Genomic DNA, 11,379 nt, shown 5'->3' with positions numbered 1-11,379 from the left:
GGCTTTTTTAGGCGATCGGCATCGAAGCGACAGCGCTGTGACAATCGCAGCGCAACACCGATTCGATGTCTGCATGGCCCACTACAGCCACTACACCAACAGTGGCAATGGTGTAGTGGGTATCACAGTAAAACCGAAGACAGAAGCTAACCTAAGGAGTCGTAGTATACCGAAAAACAGTGCGAATCCTATAGATAAAGGCCCCCTTCGCCATAAAGGTTGCCCTGCACTTCAATGGCTGCCGCACAAAGCCGAGGTCAATAAAGTTTAGAGAAAAAAAGAAACTCCGTCCGGCTTGAGCGCAAGCTCCATTTTCCGTACCATATCGGGCTGCGGTATTAACTCCAAGCCATATTCAGGTGTTAACAGTGTGCATTCAGCAGGGTTCCTTGTTATCTCGGCAAACAAATCTTTCTTCCGACCTTTCTCTCGAGACTTTGTTGACCTGACCAGTGTTCCCGATGTCGTCAGTTTACTTTTGACGAGCCTCGGCGTCGCCGGCGATTCTGTAGATTTAAGCTTCCCCTTCTGGCCGATCTTAGATCGTGCCGACGAACTTGCTTTACTTCAACTTCCATTAGATAGCGGTTGCTCCGAATCTGAAAGACCACTCCTGAAAACCGCCCCGATCGCAGCGCGCGGGACCAGCACACGGCCGGTTCGAAGAAGAAGGCGTCAATGGCGGCGGCGCTCGAGGCACGCGCCGCCACAGCAACGCGCGCGGTCCGCCCCGGTGTTCCCCCGTCGTGTCGAGAGACGGCCCCGACGCCAGCCTGGAGCAGTCTGCGAAAGGGCCCGAGCCACGGGGCCCGGCCCCCCGGCCGATGCCGCTGCAGGCGGTGGCGGCGGCCGCAGGCCGCGTGGGCCCCAGCCGGGGCCTGCGCGTCGCCATGTTCGGCGTGATGACCTTCATGCTGATAGCCGTCATCTCGGTCATCGTGGTCACTCTCTTCGCCGTGGTCTTCCTCTCGCGCAAGTCGCAGGACGTCGTCATGCGCCGTCTGCATCCCGATCGGTCGCCGCGCTCCATGCTGCCCTTCGATTTGCCGCCCCAGCACCAGGTGAGCGAGACAGTTTTTTATCGGCGATGTCCTTCCCTGTCTTACGTGCGCTCGCCGCGGTGGCTGTACGACGCTAAGACGTCCCGATGCGGAGGTCGCGGGTTCGATGTTCGCCTGCGGAAAACGCATTCCGGTGGCGGCGGAACGCCAAATGCGGAATGCCGCGGTTGTCCTTTTTTTTTTTTTTTTGTGGATGTGCAGTGTGCTCCTTGAACATGAAGTCGCGGGATCGATTATCTGCCGCGGCGACCGCAATCTCACTGGTGCAGAATGCAAAAAAAAAAAAAAGAAACGCTCGTGCATGTACCGTGCTTTGAGAGCACGTTAGGAGGACACCCATAGATCTCAATACACGGAGAAGGAGAAATCGCTCTTCTCGGCAACCACTGCAACAAATTTGATGAGCTCTGTTGCATTTAAAATAAAAAAGTTAAATATATAGTGACTGTTGAAAGTGGAGTTTTGATTAGATCATTTTTTAAATAAAGATTGTTGAATAACGCAGATTTCCAGAGAACGAAACTATCAAGTTTATTCTTCTGTGGCTCGGCAACAAAAATATCACGATTTTGTAAACTTCTAATAATACATGTAAATCGGACAAAATGGATGTACTACACATGACTTTCGATTTCAGCACTAAAATGGGAGTAGGACTTTTGCAAAACCCTTGTAAACATTGCAGTATTAAAGGCATGAAGTTCAATGTTGGACGGAAGCCCGTCTGGTCGGGATGAAACATCGTGCATTTGTCCGCATTGAATGTTCTGACGGATGCAGTTTACAGAACAGCGATATCTGTTGTTGGTGCCGTGTAACGATTTCGTAAACTTCGTGCTTCTGTTTCGTTCGAACTCACAAATTTTCGGCAGCCTTTGTAAAGCAATTTATGCCCTGAATCGTAATGCTGCTGTCACTAGAATTTTACTTTCTCTCTCAAGTACAACCAATGTCATTAAAATCGGCCCAGAGGTTATGTCGGAACAGCATTTCTGCGTTTTACATGTATTTGAGTAGGCGGCATCGAAGTTGGGCTCGAGCAAAAGCTCCCTCTTAAACAACCCCCCCTCCCGCCCCCTCCCCCGTGGCCGAAATTTATTCTCGGGCGCTCCCCTATGTTGTCCCTCTCAGCAAACTGCGCACTTTAGAGGCGTTCTACTCCGCAACTTATATGTATTTCTTGTGTAGTAAAAGTTAGGCTGGAGTTGATACCCAGGTGGTTCAAATTTACTCATAGACCCCACTTGGCTACTAGCGTCGCTCATAGCGAAGCAGAGGCTTCGCGACCTGATATTTCTAAATTATTTAGTGAGTACATCTTTCTCGCGCGAATGTTTTACTGTTTTTTTCCACGAAAATTCAGTGCGGACTAACAATAAATTTATTTCGTTGTTGCCATCCGTGCCGTATAGAAATTAGTAAAGCTTCCGAGAGGGCAGGCATGCGCCCAAGTTCACACACCGACGACGAGTCATCTAGCAGGCAAAATATTTATTACTAATGTATCTACTAATGAGTGAAGCACCTGTTTCACTTGAAAGCGTGATGCCTTCTCGATGCCTGCCACGCGTGCAATGCAAAATCCCTTGCGCGCGTTCCCACACGGCGAATGGAAGCAAAGGTGAAGTCACAGTAATTCAGACGCAGTGGCGTAACTCACGCTTTCTTCTCACGCCCGAGAATCCAGCGGTCGTTCTGTGACTTCATGTCTGTTGCGTACGGGTCTTCCTCTTTTACGTTAGCTGATCATGTACGAACTCGCACTGCGTTTGACCTTGTTGCTATAGCGTTCGCTGCAGTGCACAAATTTAGTGAGACGGTAGTGTACAGTAACGGTAGTGCGGAAATTCCATCCTCGTTTGTGAACGGCTCGTTCATTTCACAGAAGGAGAATCAAACAATTGCCGAGCCCTCTGCTGTGGCTGTTATCGCTCCGTCTCCTCGCAGATCCGAGTCGACGAGCGCATGGTCAGCCGCCGGCGGCCCATTTTCGGCAGGCAGCGGCAGAAGAGCGGCCGCCGGACGGTCGCCAAGTCGGCCCGCAGCAGGGCCAACAGCTTCGTCGCCAGGATCCACCGGCGGCTCGGCCGCAAGCCCTTCTTCAAGCGTCAGAAGCATCGGCCCCGGAAGGCCAAGGCGAAGAAGCCCAAGGCTCACCGCTCTTCCGACGACTAGGCCAAACACCCTGCGCGCCCCCTTCATCCACTCGAGAAACGGCCAGACCTGGGACTTTGGAGACCTCGTATTGACATCGTGCTGACCACCATGTGGCCCCGGGTAAAAAAAAAAGTGCGGCGGCGTTTCCAGCAGAGTGACTGACTGCCGCCAAAAGCATGTGCGGGAGGTTCGCACACGCCTCCACTTGACATCTGGTGGTTACTCGACCACCAACGCTGAGGGCAGCAATAAATAACTTTTTGCCGTTGAAACGACTTGACCGATTAACTCTCGCGATTGCCCAAACAATCGTGGGTATCGCCGAGAAAAATCGCCGAAGTTGTCAGGTCGCCCAGAGTGGTGGCTGCGTCGTATTAATTCATACGTTAACACGCACCTTTAGATTTTTAATTAACGCCGCACTCTCGTCGCGGCATAGTACTTGTAGTTGTTGCTCGCGCGGTGCTCGATGGTTATCCTTTTTTTCGCTACTGCTCACGAGGTCGCGCGTTTGATTCCCACTTACGAATATTCCGAGCTGGGCGAAATTTGGAAACACTTGTGTATAGTATACCTAAGTTTAGGTGCGCATTCTATAGGTCGGGGTTGTTCACAACGCCGTGAATCGATAGCTTCCCACAGTGCGTGTACGCTTCGCCTTATTTTGTTAAAAACAAAGTTACTGGAACGCGTACGTGGCTGAATATGGTCTGCTGGGGCAACTGACGACAAAGATGACCTCATTTGTGAACTCGACCACGATGGTGACAGACGATAATCTTGCCAATAAAAGGTAGAGAGGAGGATCGCTTTCATTCTGACGACCATAACATGCGCCGGCACCGCTGTTCCAAGGAGAAATACGAAACCTGGTGCAATCGAGCCAGCGACCGCGTCCGTTCCAGAAAGATGGCGTGGGTGCTGCAACAAAAGCGAGTCATCTGTAATACATCTGCGCCTACACCATAAGTGTCTGTTTACATACGAGCAGTGCAAATCGTACCGCAGGGCTAGCTAGCAAACGGCCATGAAGTTTGCTATTTCCTTCTTCCCCTGTGCAGAATAGCAGGCCGGAGCATTCCAGCTCGGGCCGATCTCTCTGCATTGTTTGATAAGTTCTCCTCCAGCTATACAGTAGGATTTTAGTGCAGTGCGGGAGTTCATTGAAATAATTAAAATGCATTAAAATCAATTTATTCCTCGCGTCCTGCGTATGAGTTTTCATTGAATTCAAAGCGACGCTGTGCAAGAGAGAGCTCATTCCCTCGGACAGAGATGACATGCGTGGCCTGAAGAATGCGGAGAACTCTGATGGAAGTGAAGTAGAAAGGGGCGGACAAGGACTGAAGGAAAAGAAATTAGAAAACAAGAAAGAGGGGGAAGGGGGGGTGGAGGCTATCGCGGAACGGTGGCACGCATGCGGCACTGGTCCTGCCAAGGGTAGGTGAGCGAGCACAAGCACGACAAAGTTTGGGGGAGCAGCGCACACCTCTGCCGTCTCATTTGCATCACAATGGAGTACACGTCCTCTCGCGCACGCCTCTCGCACGTGCAAATTCTTGGGCTGCGGGCCAGTGCTTTGTCCCGAGATCAAATGGCCAGCAGTGGCGGCAGAGATGCCCCCGGGGAAGCAGCAAGTCCACCATCGCTGAAATAACGGGCCTCGCCAACGCGAGTTGACCCTCCATCTTGAGTATTTCGAGTTTTTCAGTTTGGTTGCGTGTAGGGTCCGTTCGCAATGCTGCCCAATCCAATAGGGAGAGAAGACGCGTCTCAAGAAGCGACGCAACGCACGCATGCAGAGGCATACACTACGTCGTCGGGGCTGCCATATTGTGGTACAGCCAAGCACGGCGAAAACGCACGTTTTATCTCGATCCGCTTATACTTAAGCAGCACAGTGGAAAACTGTCATTAGTACTGCTGCATAATGGCGTACGATGACGTCACGTGAATGCTTCCTATAGCAGACACGCTTGCTTTACACGAGTTCGATGCGAGCAGGTCGAGACGGAAGTCGGGCGGACGCAGACTCACCCGACTGCGTTTGCTTGTAGTTTGTTGTACAAATGAGTCCGGCGATTCTACCAACCCAAATCTTGCGACCTAACCTACCCCGACGATCCCTGAGCCCAACCCACGAGCGTTTAAAGGAACCGGATGAACGGGTTCAATGCCGGACAAACCACCTCACCTCTAGCTGGCCGGGTTCGTGTGAGCGTGGGTGTACCCTTCAAAAAAAGCAAAACTGACAGAAGTTCAGTACTCTCGCCTCTGGAGCAACGCGAAGCGTTAAAGCAAATAAAAGAGTAATATCGGAACAGTAATTTACTGCACTAAAAACTGTGCGACTTACGTGTACACAGGCGACCACCATTGCCTCACAAATATCGTCTATCAAACCAAGTTGTAACGCAAGGATATCACTTCCGTCGCTTCACAAAGCATTACTCAAACTCTCTAGGCAGAAGTGTTGACGCATGTAATAAAAAAGAAAGTTATTGTCAACGGTGGCTTGACGAGCCGGCTGGTTATAAAGCGCACAATTAAACAGCATGCAGGGCACGATACAACTGTGTGTTTTGTTTCGTCTTCTACCTTATCGCGTTATTTTATAATGCGATTTCAATAGTTTTTCGGTCTCCCTTCCTTACAATCCCATTTTCTTTTCCCCCATTGCAGGGTTGCCAACCAAAAACTTTTCTAATTCACATCGCTGCCTTCTCTCCTTGTGTTGTATCTCTCTCTCTTTCTCTCTCTCTGGCACCGTTTCCTTATTTACGAGCTCCTTACACAGAGAAGCGCGATGACGTCATTGAACAGTTTTCATCGTTACAGTCTTGCTTCCTTTAAAGCTTCCGTTTTACGCATTCAAGGTAAGCTTTACAGCGATGTCTGCACCGCGAGCTCTCCGAAGCTCTTGAAGTTTCTAGGTACTTTCGTTCGCGCCGCCGGAAAGAGCGCTCCATGGAACGCTTCACTGCATCTCAAATGAGCTGCGTTGCTTTTCTCGAGCGATGAGTTTTAAAGAAACCTTACTTCTTGTTTTCTTTGTCGAAATTATAACGCTGAGTTAAAATCGAGATGCTTTGCTATCTACGTATTGCACAAACAATTTGAGTAATGTTACGCTCATACGAAATTTAACCTAACGCAACGTAACTAATGGTTTAACTAGCATCGCCTGCCGTCGGCGCGCGGGCTATCCTCATCAGTATAAACAAGACGGGAAAGCGTATTCGGGTAAGTGGACTTTCAGAAAAAAATATTGTGGGATGAGGGATAAATGTGGGCAACCTGCTTAATTGGAACGGCCGGTACAGGCGTGCAGGGTCGAACAGTATTACGATTCCCCATACTTAAGCATTCGTAAAGTTACGCGTGCGGGATAGAATGTTCCACATAATAAGTACAGGTATGGAGAACACTGTCACAAATAACAGTGGCTATTTCACTGGAACATTGCATACTATTTATTTATTGTTATCTGATTCCATCAACAAATTGAAACAAATGACTGAGGACCTTAACAGAGAAATAGTAAGAGTGGGGTAGAAGATTAATATGCAGAAGACTAAGACAATTCTCAATAGCCCAGAAAGGGAGCAAGAGTTCAGGACCGCCAGTCAGCCTCTGGAGTCTGTGAAGGAGTACGTTTACCTAGGTCAATTACTCACAGGGGACACTGATCATGAGTAGGAAATTTACAGAAGAATCAAAATGGGTTGAAGTGCATACGGCAGACATTGCTAGATCCTGACTGGAAGCTCACCAGTATCACTGAAAAGAAAGCTGTACAATTAATGCATTCCACGGGGGGCTAACATATGGGGCCGAAACTTGGAGATTGACAAAGAAGCTCGAGAACAAGTTAAGAACCACGCAAAGAGCGATGGAACGAAGAATGTTCGGCGTAAGATTAAGATGCAGGAAGAGAGCGGTATGGATCAGAGAGCAAACGGGAATAGCCGATATTCTAATTGACAGAAGGAGAAAAAAAAATGGAGCTGGGCAGGCCATGTAATGCGTAGGCTAGATAACCGGTGGACTATTAGAGTTACAGAATAGGTGCCAGGAGAAGGGATGCGCAGTCGAGGACGGCAGAAGACTAGGTGGGGTGATGAAATTAAGGAATTAGGTGGGGTGATGAAATTAAGGAATCTGCAGGTGCTGATTGGAATCGATTGGCGCAGGACAGGGTTAATTGGAGATCGCAGGGAGAGATCTTCGTCCTGCAGTGGCCATAAAATAGGCTGCTGGTGATGATGATTTTAATAAGCATAAATTTGGAACCTCGTTCCTGAATTTAAAAAGAAATTGTGGAACGCCGCTTCGTTTAAGTGAAAAATATCTGCAAGAATGGCCCATTCATAGCTGGAATCTAAGTGGGACGAGATTAAGAGTGATATGCGTGGGACGTGATCCAACTCTACAAAAGCATGAAATTGAGAATGCGCACGATAAAAACATTATTCCGGTCTGAGCATAAATAATAGCTATGTGCCCGGTTGCTTGTTTGTCCTGCAAAGAACACTAGGTTTGCAGCTATCGATCACCGTCGCTCTGCGTGAATCGAAGTAGTGAGGTGTGAGTCGAGACCCTCATAAATATAAGAGCATTCGCAATCATTCCCCAAATGTAGATGTAGCGCAGATTAAACCGCAGCACAGAGCTGCGTCCACTGCTGTTCTGTCCAAAGAAAGAAAGAAAGAACGAAAGAAAGAGAAAAGACAAAAAGAAAAAAAGGAAAGAATAAACGCGCCATGGGGCACAATGTTGGGTCTACAGTGTGCTTTCAACCTAGCTCTTCTAACATATGCTAATATCATCATCATCAGCCTATTTTATGTCCACTGCAGGACAAAGGCCTCTCCCTGCGATCTTCAATTACCACTGCTAGGCCAACCGATTCCAACTTGCGCCTGCGAATTTCTTAATTTCATCACCCCACCTAGTCTTCTGTCGTCCTCGACTCGCTTCCCTTCTCTTGGCACCCATTCTGTAACCCTGATGGTCCACCGGTTATCTATCCTACGCATTACATGGCGTGTTCTTTATTATCAATTAGTGTCTTAATGTCTTTAATCTTCTTAATGCATTTAGTTTCTTAATGTCAATTAGAATATCGGCTATCCCTGTTTGCTCGCTGGTCCCCACCACTCTCTTCCTGTCCCTTAACGTTATGCCTAACATTCTCCGTTTCATCGCTCTTTGTGCGGTCCTTAACTTGTTCTCGAGCTTTTTTGTCAATTTCCAAGTTTCTGCCCCATATTTTAGCACCGGTAGAATGCAATGATTGTGCACCTTTCTTTTCAATGAAAGTAGTAAGCTTCCAGTCAGGATCTGGCAATGACTGCCATATGCACTTCAACCCATTTTCATTCTTCTGTTAATTTCCTTCTCGTGATCAGTGTCTCCTGTGAGTAACTGACCTACAGGTAAACGTACTCATTCACAGACTCTAGAGGCTGAATAGAAATCCTGCACTCTTATTCCCTTGCCCGGCTATTCATCATTATCTTTGTCATCTGCATACTAATATTCAACCCCACTTTTATACTATCTGTGTTAAGGTCCTAAATCATATGTTGTAACTCCTCCCCAGTGTTGCTGAACAGGACAATGTCAATGCAATCTGAAAATGGAAGGTTGCTGAGATATTGAGATATTCGCCGTCGATCTTTACTCCTAAACTTTCCCAATTTGATAGCCTGAATACTTCTTGCAGGCATGCAGTGAATAGCATTGGAGAGGTCGCGTCTACTTGCCTGACCCTTGCTTTATAAGTATCTTCCTACTTTTCTTGTGGAAAATCAAGGTAGCTATGGAATCGTTGTAGATATTTTCCAAGGTAATTACGTAAGCCTCCTGTACTCCTTGATCACGTTATCTGGTATCTCTACTAAATCAAGTGTCTTTTCATAATCTATGAAAGCCATGTAGAGAGGCTGATTGTACTTTGCCGATATTTAAGTTCGGCTGTGGCTGCTGTTAAGACGTCTAACTGCTGTCATATAAGCGTCGCATAAGTATGAATACTTCTGAGCTCCCTACGGACCAAGTCTGACTGAGGAATTTCCAACGCATCCTTTGACGACGCAGCAGCTTTCGTTAGGTAACGAGCTGACTACTAACGGCCTAGGCCTCTTCCTGTGCCTAACAGCCAAGCACTAAACCGCGGCTGCGTGTTAGCGTTTGCGTTAAAGAAAGACCGCAAAACGAAAAGAGGGGAAGCCCAGATTGAAGCGGGCAGCAGAGCGCGCGGCGAACACCATCCTCAGGGACTCGCAACATTTTATTGCGCGCAGCAAGCGCCGCACTAACGATTGACGGCAGTCACGTAATTAGGGAGGCGAGTGTTTTCACCAGCTGGTTATCTTACTCCTTTCAGAATCCTACTCCTCTCTTTCTTTCTTTTTTCTTTGCTGTTCTCGACGGCAACTACGGCGTGCACGCGATGTTTAGTATACCAGCACCCCACTTGCATACACATTACAGAAGAGGTAATAACGTCTGACCACAAGAGCTTCCATTAGTTGAACTCAACGACATGCTCGCTGCGGCTTAGCTTCTCTAAGAGATACGTACTTGTATTTCGATTCACAATATCGTGACGGGCGACTACAGCGGCGCCTGAGACTGCGTAGATCGAGACTGAGGCGGAGAAACTTGCGACATAAGCACACTTGCATTCGTACGATGTTTTTCACAGCGAAGCTGTTTACTTCTACCAACCCGCGATTCTTTCGTGACGGTCCACAGAAAACACGGCTTTCTAGAAATCGACGAATCTAGCGCAAAAAGCACATGCAGCGCACGCGCACGCGGGCGGCATGATTTTGTGCCAATGTGTACACTCTGCGTGTTAACAATTGTAGTCATCGCTCTGAAATATTTTGCGGTGTCTCTCGGAAACGTGGACGGACACAGTCACCGAAGTGACCGGCTACGTTGGAACAACGGCCACGAAACGAAGTGACAACCGCTCTGCCGCAGTCACCGTCTACGGAAGAAAAGAAGCATGCGTGACCGCGTACACGCTTATGTCTGACCCGGTCGACTGCGGCGATGTGTTTGCCGTGAAAACCTGCGATGGAATCGTCATCTTCGCCGTGTACATTTCGCCGGGCACTTCCAAGGCCGACATTGGACGGTTCACGCCCACGCACTTCGCGGTGTTGGCGAGAGATAACACCACGCCTTTCGTCACCGTGGGGAACTCTAAGGTCGACATTTGGATACAGGAAAGAAACTGGTTCGTAGTGTTCCACAGTAAAGTGTTACACCGAAAAGAAACTACCAGCCACCATCCGTGACTCGTGTGTGTCTACCTAACGTTGGCGAAGAACGTGGCAACTGTCAAAACCGAAAACCTCAGTGTATACCACAGCGATCATAAAGCCGTCGTGAATGCGTTGTGCAATAAATGGTTATACACTCCATTTTGCGGCGTACTCATTTCATTCGTTAGACTAGAATAGGTTAAGTGGATGGTAACAGCTTCGCTGGCAATCCACCTTCACAGAGTGGATTGGGCCTTCAATTTTTTTAAGTACTGCAATTCACTGCCCACGTGTGGCTGCGAATGCCAAACAGAAATATGTCACTTCAATCGAAACCCTTTAATACTTATACCAGTTTATCGTGGCGAAGCTGGCGAAATATCGTGCCTGTCGCCAATATTTCCTGTAACTAACAAACAAACAACTAAACTAACTAACTAACTAACTAACTAACTAACTAACTAACTAACTAACTAACTAACTAACAAAACAAAACCTGCCAACCATCTAACTAAATAATCAAATAAATAAATCAAACGATCAAGCTCCAGCTGACTGGCTGGTACCAAACTGTAGAGTTCAATAAAGTCCCGCATAACTGCGAAACAGAGATGAGCCTGCTCATATACCGATGGCGTGCATTGTTACCTTTTGATATCTACCAGCAGACATTATACGCTGAAAAGAACAACCAGAGACTACGTTAGTAGTGAAAGCGTCAAGTAAATAAGCCATTCACTGCAGAGCCCTGTCGATGTATGACAGTGTGCGCATGATCTCCGTATACCGTTTGAGCAAATGACTGAGACGGCTTCTTTCTTGGGTGACGGTAACGCTTCGCAAGTTCTGTCCTCTTGTCAGCAAAAGCGCAAAGTTTG

At 48.0% G+C, this 11,379-nt stretch overlaps 2 protein-coding genes across 2 annotated transcripts in view; one reads left to right on the top strand and one right to left on the bottom strand.

Moving 5' to 3' along the window:
• LOC142575388 (uncharacterized) overlaps positions 1 to 11,379 on the bottom strand; it is a 209,542-nt gene that overhangs the window by 153,212 nt on the left and 44,951 nt on the right. The gene's annotated exons all lie outside the window — the stretch shown is intronic.
• LOC142573791 (uncharacterized) lies at positions 74 to 3,477 on the top strand. Its single transcript, XM_075683046.1, has 3 exons — positions 74 to 115; positions 636 to 1,061; positions 3,009 to 3,477. The coding sequence occupies exons 1-3, from the start codon at positions 74 to 76 to the stop codon at positions 3,234 to 3,236; spliced, it is 696 nt and encodes a 231-aa protein (XP_075539161.1). The 3' UTR covers positions 3,237 to 3,477.

Source organism: Dermacentor variabilis, chromosome 3 (assembly GCF_050947875.1).
Source record: "Dermacentor variabilis isolate Ectoservices chromosome 3, ASM5094787v1, whole genome shotgun sequence".
Classification (NCBI taxonomy): domain Eukaryota; kingdom Metazoa; phylum Arthropoda; class Arachnida; order Ixodida; family Ixodidae; genus Dermacentor; species Dermacentor variabilis.
This window is presented reverse-complemented; position numbering and strand designations above follow the sequence as displayed.